Source organism: Phaethon aethereus, assembly GCF_964289735.1.
Source record: "Phaethon aethereus genome assembly, chromosome: 1".
In the NCBI taxonomy this organism is placed as follows: Eukaryota; Metazoa; Chordata; class Aves; order Phaethontiformes; family Phaethontidae; genus Phaethon; species Phaethon aethereus.
Window position 1 is genome coordinate 176464857 of NC_138575.1, and position 23305 is coordinate 176488161.

General features: G+C 38.3%; 1 protein-coding gene across 1 annotated transcript; it reads left to right on the top strand.

Annotated features, from left to right (window-relative positions):
* Positions 1 to 1030: 1030 nt before the first annotated feature.
* DIS3 (DIS3 homolog, exosome endoribonuclease and 3'-5' exoribonuclease) lies at positions 1031 to 23305 on the top strand (the record flags this gene model as incomplete). Its single annotated transcript, XM_082014027.1, has 21 exons — positions 1031 to 1264; positions 4826 to 4983; positions 5722 to 5915; positions 6032 to 6105; positions 7256 to 7423; positions 8350 to 8514; positions 9177 to 9290; positions 9378 to 9515; positions 10408 to 10554; positions 11762 to 11878; positions 12728 to 12829; positions 13520 to 13584; positions 13679 to 13763; positions 14387 to 14514; positions 14851 to 14937; positions 15981 to 16137; positions 17799 to 18013; positions 18962 to 19130; positions 19568 to 19726; positions 20074 to 20196; positions 23216 to 23305. 21 exons carry the CDS (start codon positions 1031 to 1033, stop codon positions 23303 to 23305), a joined length of 2889 nt encoding a protein of 962 aa, XP_081870153.1.

A 23305-nucleotide genomic window follows, 5' to 3' on the forward strand; every position in this document is an offset into this window, starting at 1 on the left:
GATGAGTCCCCTGAAGAATCAACTGCAAAAATCAAAACAATTAAATGAAAGGCATCATGTCATTACAAAAAATTAACCAGTTAAACGAGACCACTAAGCAATACTTCTGAGCATCACATAATTATATTTTTTTTGTTCACCCAAGAAAAACATTTTAAGAAGCTCTGAAGAGGGCAGCTGCCTGAGGACTCTCTTCCAAAACCAGGGTTTTGACTTGCAACAAGCTAAACAGTGATGTGAATCACCCTGACTAGCAAGATGTTATAGCCAAGTCAGTATGTGCAGCTGCCATTCACACGGTCAGAAGAGCATGCACCAAAAACTCCCGAGACCCATGAGGCACAGGGGGTCAGAGAACATCCAATAGGGACCGTAACAAGCCTAGTTGGAGAAAACAGTAAAGCAATACTTTGGTGTCCACCACTGTCTTCTCTAAAGCAGCAGCTCCACTGTTGTTACCAGGCTAATTTAAGCCACATGTACTTCTACAACCACTTGCTGCAGACCAGAGCTTTTACTGAAGACATACACAGATTAAGGCACGTTTTTCCAAGCACTATAGAGTAAAGCGGCTCTCCCGGGCCACCCCCACTTCCCCACGGCAGGAGCAGCTCGGTGGAGGAGATACTGTTCAGCCCGCCGGGTGCCCAACTCTACGGCAAGCAACGAGCAACTGCCCAACTGGTAACAGCACACGGTGGAAGCGGGGGAGTGAGGAGGAGCTGATCCCGGCTCGCCGAGCCGCAGGCAGGGCGGGAAAGGCCCGCGCAACACCAAGCGCCCCGGCCCCACCAAGCACTTACCTCAACCGGCAGCCGTGGGCCCGGCGGCGCGCGCACGCGCGCCCGGGCAGCTGAGGCGGGGCGGCGCGACGCCATCACCACGGCGACGAGGGGGCCGCCGCGCGCCGCTTCCCGCGCTCTGCCGCGCGGCACGATGGGAGGAGGAGCCTCCCACATCCTCCCTCATTGCCCCCTTCGCGGTGCATGCTGGGAGGTGGTGGAGCGCGGTGTGTGGTACGGCGCGTGCCATGCTCACCTCTCGGACCTTCCTGAAGCGCACGCGGGCGGGCGCCGTGGTGAAGGTGGTGCGCGAGCACTACCTGCGTGACGACATCCCATGCGGCGTTGCCGCCTGCCGCCTCTGTCCCCCCCGCCCCGCCGGGCCCGGGCCCGGCCTGGAGGCGCAGCCCAGCGGCGCCGCCAGCAGCCTCTGCCCCGGGCCGCACTACATCCTGCCCGACACCAACCTTCTCCTTCACCAGGTGAGTGGTAAGCGGCGGCGGCTCCGGGAGGAGCGAGGGAGAGAGGCAAGCAGGCGGGCGGGCGCCGGCTGCCTTACCGTAGCCACAGGCCCGGGCGTCGGGGAGGGCTTAGCCGCCTCCCTCTGGGCCCGGCCGTGCCTCCAGCGGAGCCTTACGTCCGTCTCCAGCCTTGGTTAAATCCCCGTGGATTTAACCGAGTTTCCCCGCGCCCCTTCGGAGTGGGGTTCAGGCATCCTTCCTGGAGGGGCGCGTTTAGCAGTGCCTTATCGGGCTTGTGTCTTCCCGCTGCTACTTGTGTCTGCTTGATCCCTGAACGGGCAGTCGTTTCTTTCCCTGCCGTCGCGTAGGTACTGAGGAAGCCTTTCAGCATCACCGAGTCCAGGTTGGTTTTAGACTCTATTCCCGTTTTACGTTTTGCTTCCTGAACGGTAGGGATAAAGAACGGTATTTGTTTGTTGTGATCTGATATGGGTATAGAAAGTCAGGCAAGGAGAGTGAATAGACTCTGAAGCGGCAGTTGGAATCTTCACGTGGTCACCGAATTTTCCTGTCAACCTGCGTTTTCCTAAATACCTCTTCTGTTTTTCAGAAGATGTCGTAGGCTACTGTGATGTTGATTTCAGGTAATGAATAGAGGGTGCAAAATGATCCTATGTACAAGTCTGGAAGCACGGGATGAATGTTAGTCTGCAGCCTATCAGTAATTGTGCAAAGGTTTGAGTCTGGGCGGTGCAGACAGTGGAACTCCAGACTGGGAGACAGTGAATTCTCAAGCTCCATGTTTGACCTTTTTTTGTTTTTATTGCTTCTGAATATATCTGTAGAAAGTAGAATAGCCCTATGCAGTCTTGGAGACTGGAAGTAATTCATTACTCCTAACATGGATCACTTGTGACAGAGGTATAATGCTCATGTGCTTTAGCAGTTACACATCCCAAAAGTTGTAAGTCACAGAATCATTAAGGTTGGAAAAGACCTTCAAGATCATCAAGTCCAACCATCAACCCAACACCACCATGCCCACTAACCTATGTCCTGAAGTGCCACATCCACACGTTTTTTGAATACCATCAGTGATGGTGACTCCACCACCTCCCCGGGCAGCCTGTTCCTATGTTTGACCACTCTCTCAGTAAAGAAATTTTTCCTAATATCCAATCTAAACCTCCCCTGGCGCAACTTGAGGCCATTTCCTCTTGTCCTATCACTAGTTACTTGGGAGAAGAGACCAACACCCACTTCGCCACAACTCCCTTTCAGGTAGTTGTAGAGAGCGATAAGGTCTCCCCTCAGCCTCCTCTTCTCCAGACTAAACAACCCCAGTTCCCTCAGCAGCTCCTCATAAGACTTGTGCTCTAGACCCTTCACCAGCTTCGTTGCCCTTCTTTGGACACGCTCCAGCATCTCAGTGACCGTCCAGTAGTGAGGCGCCCAAAACTGAACACAGGATTCAAGGTGTGACATCACCAGTGCCAAGTACAGGGGCACAATCACTTCCCTACTCCTGCTGGCCACACTCTTTCTGATACAGGCCAGGACGCTGTTGGCCTTCTTGGCCACCTGGGCACACTGCTGGCTCATGTTCAGCCGGCTGTCAACCAGCACCCCCAGGTCCTTTTCTGCCGGGCAGCTCTCCAGCCACTCCTCCCCAAGCCTGTAGCGTTGCGTGGGGTTGTTGTGACCTAAGTGCAGGACCCAGCACTTGGTCTTACTAAACCTCATATAACTGACCTCAGCCCATTGGTCCAGCCTGTCCAGATCCCTCTGCAGAGCATTCGTGCCCTCAAGCAGATCAACACACCCACCCCACTTGGTGTTATCTGCAAACTTACTGAGGCAGCACTCGATCCCCTCATCCAGATCATCGATAAAGATATTAAACAAGACTGGCCCCAAAACTGAGCCCTGGGGAACACCACTTGTGAGTGGCCGCCAACTGGATTTAACGCCATTCACCACAACTCTCTGGGCTCAGCCATCCAGCCAGTTCTTTACCCAGCGAAGAGTAAACCTGTCTAAGCCACGAGCCACCAGCTTCTCCAGGAGAATGCCGTGGGAGACACTGTCAAAGGCTTTACTAAAGTCCAGGTAGAGAACGTCCACAGCCTCTCATCCACTAGGTGGGTCACCTGGTCATAGAAGGAGATCGGGTTGGTCAAGCAGGACCTGCCTTTCATGAACCCATGCTGGCTGGGCCCGATCCCTTGGTTGTCCTGCAAATGCCCTGTGAGCACCCTCAGGATGAACCTCTCCATAATGTTCCCTGGTACCGAGGTCAGGCTGATAGGCCTGCAGTTCCCCGGATCCTCCTTCTGGCCTGTCTTGTAGATGGATGTCATGTTAGCAAGCAAGGACTTTCTTAAAATACTAAAGAAAATAAGGACTTTCTGCCCAAAACAGCAAGTCAAGGGATGTTTTCAGCCTGTTACCCATGGACTTCTTGGTGTCTGTTGGCAAAGTTTGTGTAGACATACTATACAGCACTCTGAGAATGTTCCAGAGTACGCTGTCATGGACTGGAGCAGCAGGGATTAGGAACTCTTGGTAGCATTAGGAAAAGGTTTTACCTAGCAGCTGGAAGAGGATCGCAACAGTAAGACTTGGCCTGGTGATTCAGCTTGTGCATAGAATAATACTGGATTTTTTGCTCTTACGAACATGGCTCTAAATCTTTTAGGTCGTCTAAACATCAGGTGCAGAGAAGCTTGGTCTGGCATTGCTTTTAACTCTTTTAGCCATGCCCTCTAGAGCCTTATTGCTGTCTCTTTTTGGAGATGAGTTTGCACAGTTCTTTGTCACAAGCTTAGGAAATTAAGCTCACCTTTTTCTCCTGACAGGAGCATGGATTTCTTGTGTACATTTATTGCTCTTGCACACCATGGCTGTCAGGCAGGAGTAGGCAAAGTGCTGAATTTTTTTTAACAAACTTCCTCAAAAAAAACAGTCTTTGGAAAGATGAAGAGCAGCTAACAGAATTCCAGTTGATTGGAATCTGCGGAAATTAAAATTGCAGTGCAACGGTGGGATAGTTTTTGGAGAAGTTAAGCCTGCACACATACAGGCATGTCCATGTTAGCTGTGTGAGGATGGTCAGGTACTGTTTTATGGTTTGCATTGCTCACAAAGACATAGGCCAGACAACCTTTAAATTATCTTGGATTACTGTCAGATTGTGCATAGATGTATTTTGTTTACAAAGATTATAATTTACAAGAACTCATCTTATGTGAAGAAGATTTCTGGTGTACACCTGGCCTTAAGTTTGATTGGAGTCCTGTGTACATTGGGGCTGAATTTGGTGGAAGTCAGAATGAGTCCTTGCCTTCACTCCAACAAAATTCAGGTCACAAAGAGGTTGGAAAATCCTATTTGAACTTTTTGCCCCCAAGTAGGAAGAAGCAGCTTAATATAGTGTTCATGAAGTTTCCCAACGGTGAGAGAAAAAGGCAGAAGTAGTGCGACTCATTATTCATGTTAGCTTTTTACGTATAAGCCAAACAAATCTATCTTGTTGGATAGAATTAAACAACAATTTTGTTTCTTTTCCATTTTGTTCCTCAGATCGATATACTTGAAGATCCTGTTATTAAGAATGTCATAGTGCTACAGACAGTCTTACAAGAAGTCAGGAATCGGAGTGCACCAGTATACAAGCGAATTAGGGACGTGATTCAAAACCCTGAAAAGCATTTCTATTCTTTCACCAATGAACATCATAGGTAAGATGTAGAATAGAGTCTAGCAAAGTCATACTGATGTCCGTATCTGTCTGGGAAACAGAACATGAACATGTGAACTAGGTAAAAAAATTAGACTGGGGTGCATAGAACTGCATACGTCTAAGGAATCCTATTGGGAAATAGTTGCATGTTCCAGGAGCTTTTCTGGTTTGTAATTATTATAAGCATATATATTTTATGAAAAAGTCATTAGGATATTGAATAAAGTTTACAGACAAGACTGTTTACTTGAGCAATAGAATACCGATTTTCCATTTTAGTGCCACTTTTAAAAACATATTCCAGTGCTTTATTAATATTGCCAGCTCAGTCTGTGGCAGAATTCAAAAATCAGTTAGTCACTTAGCAACAGAGAGCTCTGAGAAATGAAGATGCAATTAATTTGCCTTTATTTGTGCTCACAAGGAGTTTCCAATACTGCAGTGTCATAGTTCTAGGAATCTTGAGTCCGTAGTTCTTAGCATCTTGAATACAGTCGTCTTAATCATCAGTGAGAAGGTTGTATTAGAAACTAACCCTTCCTTACTATTTTTCATGACTTTTCTATCTCCAGGCCTTCAGTGGCCTATAGAGTGTTATGCATATTACGAAAATTGCTACAGCAATGATTCTTTTTGCCTCACAGTCTTGGATCTTACTTGTCTGAAAAATTTTGCAAGTACAGATAGATGTTGGGATTTGTTTTGTTCCCCCCGCCCTTTTTTTTAATTTATTTAGAGAAACATACATAGGGCAAGAGCAAGGAGAAACTTCTAATGACCGCAATGACAGAGCCATTCGGGTAGCAGTAAAATGGTACAGTGAACACTTGAAGAAAATAGAGGATGAGGAGAAGATTCAAGTTATCTTTTTAACAAATGACAGAACTAATAAAGAGAAAGCTCTGGAGGAAGGGATAACTGCTTATACATGTAAGTGAAGTAGCAAGTATATATAATTTATTGCTCAGATAAACAATCTCAGCAGTCTTTTCATACCTAAATCCTGTGCATCTCTTGCATAAATATTTATGTGTGTGCTTTTGTAGGTGAGGAGTATGTAAAAAGCTTGATAGCTAATCCTGATCTTGTAGATCGTCTTGCTTGTGTATCTGATGAAGGGGTATGTTTTTATTTTCTTTTTATAAAATAAATAATCACAAATGGTTTACATTATATTATTGGACACCATATGTCAGGCTATTAGCATTGGTTTAGAATATGAGGACTCGGGACTTTATTACCATTTTGGCAATATAACTTTTTGACAACTGGAAAGAAAAAAGGAAATATTGCAGCTGGTTTTACTGCTGCTTATATGCCTATACCCAGTAGGTATCTAGTTATCTGTAAAAAGCCAGTTGCTTTAGACAACTGATGTGAAGATGAGAATAGTAACAGTTGGTTAAAGAAAGTGTATAAATGCTAGAAATAATGGAAACAAGATGAAAACTATAAAAGTGTGTATTGCGAATCATTTAGATCTTTGTTTTGCATCTGTTGTTTCAAAGTTCATGTTAACTTACTGATCAAAAGCATTTTCTGTCAAAACCTCTGATTTTTCTGGTCAGTTAAGTTGACATCAGTGCAGGCTGCAGCTCAAAGATGAGCTACATGCTCTTCTATTTCCTTGTGCTTTGTGTTTCTCAGAATCAAGACTTACATTTTCACGTAAGACTGATACAGCTGAAAACCAACACCACCAGAAAATGGGAAGGTTAATTCCGAGTTAGTTCTAATAGAATAGAGTGGGAAGAGAGTGGAGGGCTCAGCTGATCTTCGCAGCAGCCAGCTGTAGTTCATTTAGCTTTAACTAATTGTTTGACTGCTCCAAAGTTTAGTCACAGCGATCTTTTTTAATGTTTCACATGGCTTACCGTATACGCTTACACTGTGTGCCATACTCTTTACTATGTACTACTATGCCAATATTTCTTCAGTAAGTATATGTTTAGTCACTATATCCAAATCAACATAAAAGCGCATGTCATTTGTGCAGTATCTTTTTAAGTAACTGCAGGCAAATGGGAAAAGGAACAGGAAGTGTTACCAGAATTTCCATGTTTCTATGTTCTTTATGCTTCATTAGAAAAAATACTGCTTAACAGTAGTTTTTCATTATTGTGCATATTCATACCTAGACATAGTTATAATTTTGGAGTCTGTTAGCTTGAGTGTCATGTTCCTGAGCTTGGTTTTAGAATAATCATGAATACAAAAGACTGAAAATTTCCTCTTCCCCCCTGCCTTTTTTTTTTTTTTTTCTTCTTAAGAAAGAAATAGAAAGTGGAAAAATAATTTTCCCAGAACATATTCCTCTTAGCAAATTGCAGCAAGGAATAAAATCAGGTATTTACCTCCAAGGAACTTACAGGGCAAGCAGAGATAATTATCTTGAAGCTACTGTTTGGATTCATGGAGATGCTGAAGAAAACAAAGAGGTGAGTTTTTCGTTTTGACTTTGTGCTGTGAACTTTAATGAGCCTCAGTAATGACTTAAAATGTAATTTTTTCATTGTGACATATGTTAAAATGGAGCATTATAATAATTTTTCCTTTTCTGTGTCTTTCTGATGTTTTTTCTTTGTTTTTGTTTGTTTATTTGTATGGGTATGGATATAGGCTACTGAAATGTTGACTGTGCACTTATTTAAAAGAGAATAATGACTTTAAAATTATAATTTGTGCTTTCATAAAGTATTTGATAAAATAAAGCTGAATCTTTAGTTGCTAATAGCTTTTCAATTGACTTGAATATAACACCTTTTTTAAAAAATTACTTTGGAATATATGGTGAAAGACAGAGAAACAAGTTTGTAGGAGGATTTTCAGAAAAACTGCAGTGAGACCTTGTGAGGCTCTCTTGTTTTATTTTCTTCTGCTATTTTCATGCCTGAGTAGGTGGGCTGTTCACCTCCAAGCAGTTAACCTACCTGTCTGCCTACTGGATTCTCTGTTGGTACAGCTGTACAGATGCTGTTTCCAAGCAGCAGTAGTTGCCTCCTCCCTATTTGTGGTGGGAGCTGGAGGTGCTTCTTTGGCTCTCTGTTGCTTTTATTCCTATTTCCCAGTAGTAAGTGAAATCCTGTAGCCTGAAAAAATAGGAGGATTGTCTTGAGGAGAGGAAGTCTGGGGAAAATAAATTATTTTTATAAAGACAGTTGGAATCCTGAAATAGTATCATCAGTACTGAAAGAAACCTAGGCAGAGGGGAAAAAAAAATGTTGTCACAAACATGCTTTAAATTGTTTAGAGTGCAGAGCCTTGTTATACATGTATACTCTTCTGTTATACTGCTTTGATTTGGGTTTTCTGTTGCTGTCATCATGAATATTTGCATTTTCATTTTATTTTCTAAAAAATCCAGATAATTATACAGGGACTGAAACATTTAAACCGAGCAGTTCATGAAGATATTGTAGCTGTGGAGCTGTTGGCAAAAGATGAATGGGTGGCACCGTCCTCAGTGGTCTTACAAGATGATGGCCAGAATGAAGATGACACTGAAAATGAAGAGGAGAAAGAAAACATTGTAGGAAATAAATAATTTTTTACTTAACTCTCTTGTTAAGAGAGAGGTGAAGTCTGCAATACTCTGATAGTGTTAGGCTTTAGAGTTATACATCCTTTTTATACTGACTCCTAAAAGCTATTGTGAATGTGCATGCAGTGCACACACATGTCTACCCTGTCCAAAAAATATTTGCATTTCTTTAAAAACATTATCTTCCCACTGAATTCCATGGGAACTTTTTTTAATTACTGTGTTTAGAATTACTGGGGAGTTTTCAAGCAACATAAAAGGAGTCCTAAAAATTATTATAATAGGTTGGAAAAGAAAATGGAGATAGTTCTGTGGTAAGCAGAGACAGTGGAACAAGATAGTGTTTCTTCAGAGTTTTTTTTCTGCTGTTCATTGTTTTTCTGAAATAATGTCCATTTAAAAAAAACAAAAACAAAAAACAAACCACAACAAAGTAGTCATGTCACATTTTTAAAAATATTAAGTGTCATGCAAAGCACAGGGAGGCATAGTTCTGTTTATGAAGTCATAATAGAATTTGTGGCATTATAGTGACACATAATTTGTTACCACCAAGGTTTGAGGTACACGCTGTAATCAAACATGTCACCATGTGAGTAAAACTGAGTTCAGACAGTTTTGTGTTTTTTAACCCCTGTGTCTTCTACCAGCTGAAGACTTCTGTTAACAAGGACATGCTGAGACCTACAGGAAAAGTAGTGGGCATTATAAAAAGAAACTGGCGACCATTTTGTGGCATGCTTTCCAAATCACAGATCAAAGAGGTAAGGAAATAATCAAGTTATTATAAGTGCAGGTTTTTTTTTTTCTTAAACTAGAAATTCTTTGTTCCTTTTTCTGGCTGTTAATAGGCAAGGCGCCATTTGTTTACACCGGCTGATCGCAGAATTCCTCGCATTCGAATAGAAACAAGACAAGCAGATACATTGGAAGGACAAAGAATAATTGTTGCTATTGACGGTTGGCCCAGGAATTCCAGGTATCCTAATGTAAGTTTAAGTGTTTTCTTCTGAACTTCTATCTGTCCTATTTTTATGTGTTTATTAGGTAAGATGTTACTATCTATAGTGCTGAGTAACTTCAGAAAGCGTTGACATAAATTTTAAGTTCTTTGAGTGCCATTCTGTGGTGCAAATTAAGGAGGTCGCTAAATGATTTGGTTTACTTTTAACCCCAAAAAATAGGTATGGGTTATAATACTTAAAACGCTTGGTCCTTGGGTTCTGTGGTGGAATGTGTATGTGCTAACTAAGGTGCTGAATTTAGACTAACTAGGGACTGCCTTTTTTTAATCGGGGTTTAGAAATGGGAACCTTTCACTGTGGCTTTTCTTAACCACACACTGATCGCCATCCTGGCAGGTAGTTTTAAACACATTGACCAAATTCAGTCAAATTGCCAGTGGGACAGAGTTACAGGTAATTAAGATCTTAAAAGTTCTTTGTAAATATACATGAGACGCACGAGGAAGCAAGTAGAGTTAATATATTAGGGAGTGGGATGAGTGGCACAACACAAACCCATAGAGAATTTAGACGTTACTAGTTTTGCTGCTTATACAGCAATGTTTTGGGTTTTTCTCCTGCAAAACTAATTGCCACGTTTACAATTTTTGCAGTCTTAAATGTGGAGGATTTAGTGTCATTCTAAAAAAAGAGAGAGAAGTACGAAGTTCAGACTCACTGAATCAATTCAGTGTTTGAAATTAAATTTCTCTTTTAAGATGAGAAAGTTAACTGAATAAAGAAAGATTACTCCCTCCTGTCTAGTTTAATATACTAATAAACTATGCAATAATGGTCTCGAATACTTATTTTTGAGCAAACAGTATTGATGTGTGTGTGTCTGTATATATTTGTATGTATGTATATTGTTTCTCAGGGTCATTTTGTAAAGAACTTGGGAAGTGCTGGAGATAAAGAGACTGAGACAGAAGTTCTTCTGCTTGAACATGATGTCCCTCATCAACCTTTTTCCCAGGGTGTCCTTAGCTTCCTACCGAAAATGCCATGGAGCATTACAGAACAGGTAATGATTTTTAAATGATTGTAATAATTACTGTACCTTCTCCTTCAAATCAAACTGTGACATTCTTGGATATCCCAGTGCACCAAAAATAGAGGAGCAATATTGTCCAAAAACATTTTGTCTTAGGGTGGACTTTCAGATGGATTTCCTATGGAAACAAGGTCTCTGCAAGTTTTTGGGTTTTGGCTAAAACCATGTTTGTTAGGGATAGACATTTTAAGATAAAAAACATATTACAGGTTTCATTAAAAAATAGAAAAATAAAAGTTTTTTTTTTGCAAAGGAGAGAGACTACAGTTCAAGTAATTGTAAGATCATCCCTAAGAGTTTTTCATCTTGCTAAATAGCTTTGTAACCAAATGTGGCAGCCTGTGTCATCACTAAAATAAACTGAGGAGAGGAGACTTGACTTTACTGGATTATAGCGGGATAAATTAATTAGAGAAAGAAAAATTAGTGTCTGCAGAATTGCTCATTTTAAATGCTCTTAGTGAATTTCAGGTTCTCCCCAGTAGCATAAATATGGGAAATGGTTGCTTTTAGAATGTATGGAAAAATGTCATTGGGGAACCATTTGAACCTGATACATTTTTGTTTATGTTTTGTGTATTTTAATTTCTTTGAGGTGGGCTACTTTTATATAATTTATTACCTACTTCTGTTTCCTTTGAATGTGGAAACTGAAGGAGGGATCTTTGTGTAAATTGGCTGTCTAAAAGTCAGTTGCCTGGTCTAAGATACTTGTAGCCATCATACAGAGGTAGATACTTCCAAAGTGTGCAGTTCCTTTCAACTGTCTAGACATCTAAACGTTAGAAAGCTGAAGTTAGTTGAGAGCAGTCATATCCTAAACAATTTGTCCGGCTGGACATCATTCAAAATTTCACTTAAAATCTTCATTACTGGTCCTGCTAATTCTGAGATCATGAAAAGATTGTGGTTTTATTCTGTTTCTCTTCCTGTTTGATGTAAAACAGAAAAATTTTCAGTACTTCATTTTTTTGTCTTAGTTTTCCTGTCACCATTGTTTCTTCATCTGTTTTGAACTTACAAGTAAATATTACTGCAGATCTTGTCCTGAAACAAAAAAAAAAGCACTCCAAAAATACTTGGTTGCTTTGGAAGATCTTATGCAAAGTGCCTTTTTCAAATGATTGTTTTTACTTTGATATGGAAGATGTTCTTGAAAACTTTTTTTTAATTTCAGGATATGAAATACAGGGAGGACTTAAGGCATCTGTATGTTTGTAGTGTTGATCCTCCTGGGTGTACGGATATTGATGATGCATTACATTGTAGAGAAGTAGAAAATGGAAATATAGAGGTATTGTTTGGTTTTTTGTTTTGGTTTTTTATTTATTCAAGCCAGACATTTTTTTTTTCCCCCCTTTATTTTACAAACTGTGCAGTAGTGGTAATAGTAGATGACATGAGCAAAGCTCCAGATCTGTTGTAAAAGAAATAAATGGTGTTGGCACAACTGCAAGATGGTAATAAAGAAGGGGAGTTGATTTGCATTACATCAGTGTCAGAAGTGGGAATTTAATGTCTTCTAAATTCAACCTGCTTTCTGCTCACTTGACATGGGAAATTAACATAGAATTTATTTACTGCTTTAGCTAAGTATAAACATGGATATCTACAGGTAGGATAAGGAACTATCAGTAGAAAATGTAAAGCTGCTTCTGTAATGCCTAAGGAATTACTATCTTAAAAAAAAAGGCATTAAAAAGTTACAGGCTTAACGCCAGCTCTCTATCCCCTTATATATGATTTTTTTCTTTGTTATAAATTAATTTGTAATTGTAATAGCAGAGTGTGCCAAAATCGAAGGTCTAGCAAACAGAAAAACAAAAACAAATTTGCAGTAAGCCTTGAAGAAAATGAAAGAGGTTATTTAAGCCCCCAAGCAAGAAGAGTTGCATTTGTAATGAATGTAACTTGCCACTAAATGTACACATACCCTTATTTTGCATAATTGCTGCAACTATTAATTTTTTTAATATCAGTATTATAGATTTTAACTATTTCTGGTACTAAACATAAGAGCTGCTCAGGGGAAGTGGGAATGGGTAAAGTGGGTTGAAATAGGATTAAAAACTTGAGAAAGTTTCTTTCAGTTTGAGAACTGTTTTTGTTTTGTAAGATGCATAATGTGATGCTTGGTTTTTAGGTTGGTGTACATATTGCAGATGTCAGTCATTTTATTCGCCCAGGAAATGCTTTGGATGAGGAGTCGGCAAAAAGAGGAACAACAGTGTATCTGTGTGAAAAAGTAATTGTTTTCTCTATAAAAAGCTTTTTGTCCAATTAAGCCATTGATTTTTTTTTTCATTGCCTTCCTGTTTTAATTCTAAAGTAGAATTACTTCAGAATTGGGGAGTTAGAGACTCTATTCTAGGGAGTAGAGACATTATATCTAAACTAAGGTGGGGCAGGGGGCCTCTGGCTATCAAAATGAAGGTGCTTTCTGTCATTCAGCCTGCACAGCAAGAGGGAGAAATACTTTTATTCTTAAGTCCATTATCTGCAGAATATCCCTTTCAGCTCCAGTTTGAAGTATTAATAACATACATGTTCTGAAACTGGAGTACTGTTTTAATATAGACCAGAAATTGCCAGTGCCCTGGTTTTGCCTTTTCCATTGTTTTTTCTTGTGATAGCTAAATCTGTATTGTCTCCTATGATTTCTATCCATTACAACTGTACACTTAGTACTGCTTATTTTAACTTATTTCTCACAGATTGCAATTTCTTTTCAGAAATAACTGTTACTAAAATATTGATAATTAAAATGGATCCTGGAAAGAATTTCCTCTAAAGTAGCTTACTTTTCTTTCAGGAATCTGAGCTTTCTTAGTAAAAAATGAAGTAATTATTATTTCCAAGCTTTTAGTATACTAAAAATCAGGAAATTAAAATACGTACTTATAACTAGTCGTGATTTTTATTCTTTACTTTGCAGAGGATTGATATGGTTCCAGAATTACTTAGCTCCAATTTATGCTCCCTGAGATCTAATGTGGACAGGTATAAGTATATGGTCCATACTTTGAACCTAACAAGGAACTCCAGATGTTTATATGTAGATTTTAACAGATTTCCCCTCTTCTCCCTCTCATAGGCTTGCATTTTCATGTATATGGGAGATGAACGATAAGGCTGAAATTCTAAAAACCAGATTTACGAAGAGTATTATTAATTCCAAGGTTAGTCCAAGTATAATGTTATTACACTTCTGGAAAAAACAAAAAAGCTGAAGACCCTTTTATAAAAGCAATGATCAACAGACTTGATAATAAAGGAGTTTTTTTCTTTTTGTTTATATATTTTCTTAAAATTAGAAATTATGCTTCAATCCTAAAATGAAGAAAATGTTTGATTCTTCCCTGTTCTTTTAAACTTTTAAGGCCACAATGTTTTTTGTGTGGTTACTTTGTTACGATATTTCATTTTAAAAGTATAACTGTATTGAGAGAGAGAGAGATAATGTGGTTGGTATATAGCTAGTCATAATTTTTAGATAATTTCAGTGGACTCTGTAGGTGTTTAACGTATTTCTGAAAATTAGACCTCTAATGTGTAAAATACATCTCTGATCAGCATAAAAAAACCCTACTGTAAATACATGGTATTTCTTAATATCTTTCACAGATCTGTGCTGTTTTGTCCATTGCCATTTGAGAATGCATGCAGGTGTTGAATGTAAAGCTTTGTATTATCGTGAACCAACTTTGACAGCAAACTGCAGTTTCTGCAAGACAGAACAATGTTTTTCTTTTCAGTATTCAATTATGTATCATGATATCTTTTTTTTTTTACCCTTTTCAAGGCTTCTCTTACTTATGCTGAAGCACAGATGAGAATTGATTCAGCAACTATGAATGACGATATTACTATAAGCCTCCGTGGACTAAACAAATTAGCAAAAATTCTGAAGAAGAAAAGAATTGATAATGGGTAAACTGTGCAGTGTCCCTGTTACTGTTTTTTTTTCCTAACTATTTTTTGCTGTCAAACTGTAAAATGGTCATTTTGTATCCGTTTGTCCAGTGAAAGTCTTTTGAGAGAGACATATTTTGCCATTTTGATTTGCTTAAAAATGCCTATCTTCATTTCCCCAAAAATATAAACTTGGGATGTTAACTTTTCCTTCGCAAGATCAATCAATATGAAATTTCTGCTAATTTTTTTAATTGCAGTTTCATGGTAAACCCAGATGTTGTGTATAGGCTTGTAACTCAACTGCTGTGTCTGCTTTACTGTAGTTTGTTAAAACCACTTACTGTCTTCCAGAGCCTTGACACTTTCCTCGCCAGAAGTTCGTTTCCACATGGACAGTGAAACTCATGATCCTATTGATCTGCAGACTAAGGAGCTCAAGTATGCCTTTCATTTTCCTTGATTAGTTAATTCAGGGCAGGGATGGAATTAAAGGCATGTTTAAGTCGCAACATTTACTTAATGGTGTACTAACTTCCTATAATAGTGCAAAGACAATCATGGATTATAGAATGATTTGTGTTGGAAGGGAGCTTTAAAGATTATCTAGTTCAAACCACGCTGCCATGGGCAGGGACATCTTTCACTAGATAGGTTGCTCAGAGCCCCCTCCAGCCTGACCTTGAACACTTCCTATGACGGGACATCCGCAACTTCTCTGGGCAAACTGATCCTAGAAAAGAGAATTCCTCTGTATTTTACTGCACTATTTATGAAGCAAGTTTTGAACTGTATGCTTCATATATGAACTTAAGTCTTTACTACTGATTTAATGGAGCATTAAGGTCCACACTCTTTACATCCCACTGGCTTCCTTGTCATGCTCTTCTACGGGTAGTAACAAAGGAGAGAAAGAAGAACTTGGAGTTATGGATTACTGAAATCTTGAAAACAACAGAGCATTTATTGCCCATGGGATACAGACAGTCTTACTGAGGAGTTCTAGAAACGGAGCTACTGACTCAATATCTGAAGCTAGATATTTGCTTTCTCTCACACTACTACTTAGTTTCTGTGACAAAATCTATGCTTCATTATGTATACTGTCATGATGTTATGGTGTGCAACCTGGTCCTTTTTAAAGTTCATATGCATGGTATTGGAACAGTAGGAGCAAATCCTACTGGAAGAAATAGAGGCTTATCTGTTGGTCTTTTTGGACATTTTAAAGAGCATTTTTCTTTAATTTGTTTTAGAATATTTTAGTGGGGAAGGGGGTTATTATTTTTGTCTGATTCAGTATTTGAAACTTAGTAAATAATTATTATGGTTTTAGTCTTTAAAATGTTTACCTAATTGTATAAATGTTCAAAACCACTAGTTACTTTATGTAATAGACTGGTGGAATATTTCTTCATTAGCCACTCAAATCAAATATTTAATGTAATGCTTTTCTAACAATACAAAATATTTTATGTTGATAGAGAAACTAACTCCATGGTTGAAGAGTTCATGTTGCTTGCCAATGTCTCTGTAGCACAAAAAATATACGATGAGTTCCCAGAGTTTGCCTTACTCAGGAAACATCCTGCTCCTCCCCCATCAAATTATGACAGCCTTGTGAAGGCAGCAAAGTCCAAGGCAAGTTTTTACCATTCTAATTAAGTGAATTAATTACTAGGAAAAAAAACCCAAAAGTTGTGTTTTCTCTCTGGTTGGCTACTTACCCAAGAATAAGAGTTGGAAAACAGTATTTTGACAGTGTATCAGCTATACTTCGAAATTGCCGGTACCTGCGGCAAGATATCTGTACATCTAGATGAAAGGAGCTATCTTGTGCTTTTTAAAAATGCTTTTGTAGGTAAAGCAAGCACATCACTCTGAGTCTTTTTTATTGTAAATCTTTTATGCTGTGAATGTTTCTCCTCTCGAAGACACGTGTGATTTTTTGAGCCAGTTTTTGGCTTCAGATCACATGCATTATTGATGTATTTAAAAGTTGGTCAGTCATATCAAATAACATGTCTCTCTTAAAAGTCAGGAAGTAAGAAAGCGTGTTCATGTGCGTTTATAATTTCCATCCTCTCCTTATATCAGCTAGAGGTTAACTTAGCCTGCAACAAATCAGATTTAATAACAAATCGGAACTGAAAAATGTTTTTTTCCAGTTTCAGGACATTTTAATGAAAGACTGTGAGCCACATATGAGCTAAACTTTTAAAAGTTAACTTTCTAGACAATGTGATATGCATTCCTATTTCCTTTCCTTTCAACTCTTCTCCCCACCCCCTTCTTTTTTTCAAGGGGCAAGAGAGAAACTCACATTCCATCAGTGTAAGATTAATAGTTGAGCCCAAACCCAGCCCAATTCATTTTGCCCTGCCATAAAACTGCAATAATGATAGTGATATAATTTGTACTCAGAAAATAATTTTTGAAGTACCATTTTCTTTTGAAAGCTAAATTCCTGTGCATAGACGAAAGTTCTTTTAATAAACCAAAGTGATTTTTCACTACTCCAGCAGAATCACCACAATTAGGTATTAAGATGCTGTATTTTTGTTACTTTTTTTTGATAAATATGGAATTATTTTTCCACAATACTGACACAGTTTGATCTCTAGATCATAGTTTGTTGTCAGTACGTGTACATGAAGGAAAGAACATTCAACTGATCTCATGATGAAGTTTACTTTTGTGTGACTGGAAATTAAAAATGCATTATTTGTTTTTATGCTACCTGAATTTTTACCAGGGAACACTGGCAAACAGGGAACAAACTTACTGTCGTACAGTACGAGTTTTACAATTCACTTTTCAAAATATAAGTTTTAATAATTTTGTGGAGGAGATACAAGAATTTCAATTACTGCTTACATTGTGCTTGGATGAGAATCTCTGTGTGGCATAAATACTTTTTTTTTTTTTTTTTTTTGCATATCCCTTCTGATTTAATCAATAAAGGGATGGAAAAATCAAACCAAAGGAAATATAAAAAAATTTGTTAACATTAGTATAAAGTGTTTCTTAGTTCTGAATGGATGTCTTTTCTGAATTACAAGGCTGCTGACCTAGCTTTTTGCTGTTTGCATAGAGCACTAGTCATAATGAGGGAGGGATCTCTGCATGGGTGGATTTTTTTCTATTTTTTTATAACAGTGGCATTCCATTAGGTTATTAGGTGTGATACCTGTGCCAGTTGCTACGATCTGCATGGATGTAGCTGTTACATTTCTGCTCATACTCTGTTAATACTTGCTAGTAATACCTGACTTTTTTTTTTTTTTCCCCCCTCCTTCCAGAATTTGGAAATTAAGACGGATTCAGCAAAGGCTTTAGCTGAATCATTAGACAAAGCTGAATCTCCTGTGTTCCCCTATCTAAATACACTGTTGCGAATTTTGGCTACTCGCTGCATGATGCAAGCTGTTTATTTCTGCTCTGGAATGGATAATGATTTTCATCACTACGGTTTAGCCTCACCTATTTATACCCACTTTACCTCACCCATTAGAAGGTACTTTTATTTTATGAAAGTTTCAGAGAACAAAAAGAAGTCATTTATTTGTGGAGAAATTCTATTTTAAATTGTGGTGTTGTCCATTTGAAACAAAAAGAGTAGTCTGTTCAGCTTTAGCTTTCAGTTGAGACAGCTGTAGCTTTACATTGGTGTAATAAAACATGTACATAGCTTTACATGGTGATCTGTCTTCATGTAAGCCTCTAGGTTCGCTGTCTATGACTCCTAAGGTCTAATACTTTTTTTTTAAAAAGACTGAAGAGAAAAACATCCCTAATGCATATTTCTGGCACAGAAATGCACTTTGGGATCATTTAGGATTATGTAAGTCAACCAGAGACTGAGGCAGAGTTTGGCTAGTCATTTTTCAGGTGGGAGCTGTATTTAAATTTTGAGGAGACTATTTTACAAATAAAAACATTGCTAATTTGAAACTTGCTACTGTAGCTGTTGTGTTGTAATGAAATCATACATCTTGGAGAATGAGGGTGTTTTGTTTTCTTTTAACCAAGATGTATTTAAGTTTTGAGGAAAATAATTGTCTTATTTTCCTCCTTAGAAACATTTCAAGTGAACTCTTTTACAGGTGGATTAAAATTCCTCTGCATTTGTGTGGATAATTTGTGGAGCTTCCAGGAGTCCTAATTGTAAATTTTAGTTGCTAACAGATGTGTTAAAAAGTTCCTGGCTGAAGTTCTAATAAAAGTTATGTACCAAGAAGTTCAAGTGTGATTGTGCTTTGCAGATCGATGGCCGGTGAAATACTATTCTACATTAAATTTGTCTGGTTCATGGGAAAGGGAAGAGGGAGTGGCTTAACAGCAGGCTGACATTATTGCAAACACTTTTTGATCTATAAGATTTATAACAAGAAAATTATATTCAGAAACTTTTTTTTAAAGTATGTTTTGATATGTCATTGATCATTTAATCTCATCTTGGCAGGTATGCTGACATCATAGTACATCGACTTTTGGCAGTGGCCATAGGAGCAGACAGTACTTACCCAGAACTTACAGATAAACATAGACTAGCAGATATGTGTAAAAATCTCAATTACCGACATAAAATGGCTCAATATGCACAAAGAGCATCTGTTGCATTCCATACACAGGTGAGCAGTTCTGAGATGTGAGGATTAACTATGGACAATTCCTGTTGATGTTAAAGGAAGGGAGAGAGTATCAAGTTGTGCTTTGTAGAGCAAAACCAAGCAAGTCTGCAGGAATGATTAAGAATGAGGGCTGCTGCTTTGAGGAAAAGCTTCAACACTGCATTTCTGTTTCTGAAAAATTTAGAATAATGGCATCTTGAGGATTCTCTTTACTTTGTGTTTTTTGTAAATATAATGAATGCTTAATACTACAGTAATGTTAAAAACAGTTTATGCGTTTTTTTAAATCTGCTTTTAATATATGGTGTGTAATTATCACTAAGTATAGATTTGTATTTGAATGTTTTATTTTTTTAAGCCAGTATATTTGTAATGCAAAATAGAATGTTGTAGTGCTTTTTTTTTTTTCTTATTAATGTATTTTATTTTTGTTACAGCTGTTCTTCAAAAGCAAAGGAGTAGTGAATGAAGATGCATATATACTATTTGTAAGAAAAAATGCGGTTGTGGTCCTGATTCCCAAGTATGGGTTAGAAGGAACAGTCTTCTTTGAAGAAAAAGGTAAACCAACACCAAGACTGGACTACAACAATGAGGTATGTTTTAGAAGGTTTGTTCTGAGATACCTTTCTTTTTTTATTTGGTAAGTGAGCAGAATTACTAAAATCTATTTTAGTTGGATTTAGAAGGGTAGGAGCAGCTTTTCTAAATGCAAGTTTATTAATCTGTAGTAGTAGAGCCACTGTGGTCTCTGTAACTCTAAATAAACAGGTTCAGACTTGAATTGGTTTCTGAAGTAGACACTACTAATATCTAATTACCTGTGTAAATACTGCAAAAATGTGTATACCATGTATTATGACACTTCGAACATTCAGGGCAGTATTATAAAAACATAAAACATTGTAAGCAGTGAGTACTTACACAAAATTTGAACTTTCAGGTACCATCACTTACTGTGGAAGACACAACATTACATGTATTTGATAAAGTTAAAGTGAACATTATGTTAGATGCTTCCAACATCCAACATCAGAAAATCCGGATGGCATTGGTAGAACCAAAGGTAAGGCACAAGATTTTTTTTATTCATAGAATCATATTACCCTTCAGTAATATTAAAAAATCAGCATATCATAAAATTGAAATTTAACCCAGAAGGAAAAAATCATTTAGTAGCAGATTGTAGTCATTGCTTCTTATCTACTCTCAATAAAACACAGGTCTGCTTTCACTGGCTGTTGAAAAGAATAAGGGGCTCTAAATTTAATTTCCCTTCTGGGCCCATCAGGGATGTTTCCACTGATGGGAAAGATGATGATTTGCTGAAGTAATATCTTTTGAATTTCATGGTTCCGTAATCAAGTCTCCCTCTTGAAAATCTGCCAAAACTCAGCAGGATGTTCTTTTAGCTCCAGTAAATTATTGTGTAACTGTGTTGGGTGACTCAGAAGGAAACTCTGTATAATTGCTGGCTGTTAATGGCAGTCCTTTCTTACAACTTCCACAATACAAAAATTCTCTCTTGATAATGTTGTATGAACTATAATGTCCTAACTGTGTCTCTGGCCTTAAGACTTTTCAATTCTACCTTCTTAGTGTATCTGAGACACTGGAGTTGTCACCTGGTCTCATACCTCAAGCCTGCTGAGTACTTTGCATTCCATTATACGATTGTGTACTCTTGTTAAGTTACATGTGACTTTTTTGGTAAACAGATGGTTGTAGTAATTGAGTATCTGTAATCATGGAGGAAAAAGAAAACCCAAAATAAGCAAGCAGTCTTTGTTGTTGATACAGCCAAACTTTTTTTTCCCCTGAGAAATCGGAATATTTGCCTATGTGTGGAAACAGACGATCTTTGAGCTGTTGTATTAGATTAGTCAGTCCTCCTGATTTCAAAAAATGGGAATAGATAATTAAATTTGTAGTAGAAAGAAACCTTGCATCCTGCTGTGCGTTCACCTGCTGAGCTGCCCACTGCTTTGGGCTCACCAGCTAGCATTTGTCAGAGCTGCTGCTGTGGGCATAACTCAGGAACACTCCTGCTGCAATGACTCCAGTCCCCAAGGGATGCACTTTGTGCATTGAAAATAGACACAAAGTAAGGCTAATGCCAGCTGACTCCTCCCCCCCCCCCCCCCCCCCCACTCTGTTCTACTACTTCTACTAATTTCTGTAAAGGTCCTTGCTCTTTGATTCCTTCTAGTAGCAAGACCAGCTTTAAGCAATGAATTTATACACACCAACAGTTGCTAACTGGCAGTTTCTACACTTGCTTTTAGAACTCTTCAATGGATGGTGTAAAGTCCTGGCACTGTCACTATTATTCTTAGTTTGTTCTAAGCTTTTTTCTTTTAATGATGCTCATTTGTAACAGTTGCCTTGATGTTGGTCTTCATTTTCTTGAGTGCTTCAAATACACTTTGATCACCTGTTGTTCATGCCTGCTTTAGGTTTTTATTATCATCAAGCTATCCATTGATGGAGGAGCAAGGAAGAATTCCCTGCCTCTCACTTACTTACTTACTGTTCCTCAGTCTTTTGGGCTTGCCTGTTTATTTTAACTTAATTTTGTAGTTATTTCTTCTTCACTTGGACAGGATTTTTACTTAAAGGATGTCTCTTGACCTGTAATACTAATCACTCTATTGACTTTTTTCCATCTATTATCTTGAAATACTATTGATAAATAGCATATTCTTACTCCAGGTCTTTTTTAAAATTCCTTCTCACCACTGAAAGCATCTTACCTTTTTGCAACTCCCTTTAATAAAATTCTCATTAAGTTCCTTATTATTACTGATATAACACGTTCTAGGATTTAGGATGGTTTTTCCTTCTACCGTGGTGATAACATTTTGAATAACAACACTGAAATTAGTATTATAGGGATGGTTCTGTGGATAACCACTTAAGCAGGTCCTTAGGCAAGAGCTGCTTCTCCCTTTTTTCAGGTTCTCTATTTGCTCCAAGAAAAAAAGAAAGATGCCTTTATGGCACCTAGAAACTTGGACTCTGTCATGTGCCTTATTGTGACATTTACTCACTGAAGGTAATTTATTGTTACCATGCTACCTGCTCTCACAGCATCTCTCACAGTCCTCAGCATGTCATAATTGTTGCCATCCTAACTGGCTGACCAGAAACATAGCCTTCAGCTTATGGTGGTGGATTGTATTCCAGCATAGGTGCCCATGTTACTCTAATACAACTAAATGACTTTTCTACTGGTATATGCTATTGTCACTTTTGCATAATTTATAACCTGGTAGTACGGTCCTAGGGATCAGCTTCTATGCATCAAGCTTCTGTAGTGCCTGATGTCTTCACTAATCGGACATTACAGTTTGCCCATAGACTCAAGTGTAGAGGAACATACATGTGTCTGCTCTTGGGCCAATCGTTTTCTGAACCCTACTTAAATGAACTGTATTTCATCATAGCCTACCTTACTCTTCTCTGCTTGGATGCTACTCATTTCCATGTTCTGAAAGAAAGCATAGCATACTTCTTGATGAACTCTTTCTTTGAGGACAAGTGACTTTTCTCTATCCTTGTTCTTCCTTGCTTTACAAAAAGTCTATTTTGCATTTATTTTAGAAGTTTTTAACAGTTTCTACCAAAGCTAAATGCCTTTTTGCTGTGCAGCGTCCTGAGCCTGACAGGGCCTCTGCTTGACATGAGCAGCACTTCAGAAAACATGGCAGTGGTGACTGTTTTAAAAGCAAAATTAAAACTGTTAGGTTAAGACCCCTTTTTACCTTTCTCATTCACATCCCCCGTCTTCTAAGCATTTGCTAAGGCATGGCAAATAACTGTGACGGCAGATGTATGATCTGGTGCAAAAGAACTGCTGGCTTCTATTTACCTTCTCTTTTTCCAGCTTTTACTTCAATTGAGTGTTCTAGCTAAGATTGTTATGTGATGGTAGACCCTTTTTTAGATGCCTATTAACATAATTTTGTGATGTTGGTACAGTCTTTGTAAAAGGTCTTTACCAGTAAACTCAAGTTTTATTTAGGACAGTATAAGCTAAAATTGAGTTAAAAGTGTTCTGACTTCTAATTCTTTTCTTACTGTAGATACTAGGAACTGATGCACCTGCAAATCTATCTACAGAGACAAGCAGCAAGAATGAACCGGAGAAAAAGAAGAAAAAGCTACAAAAATAG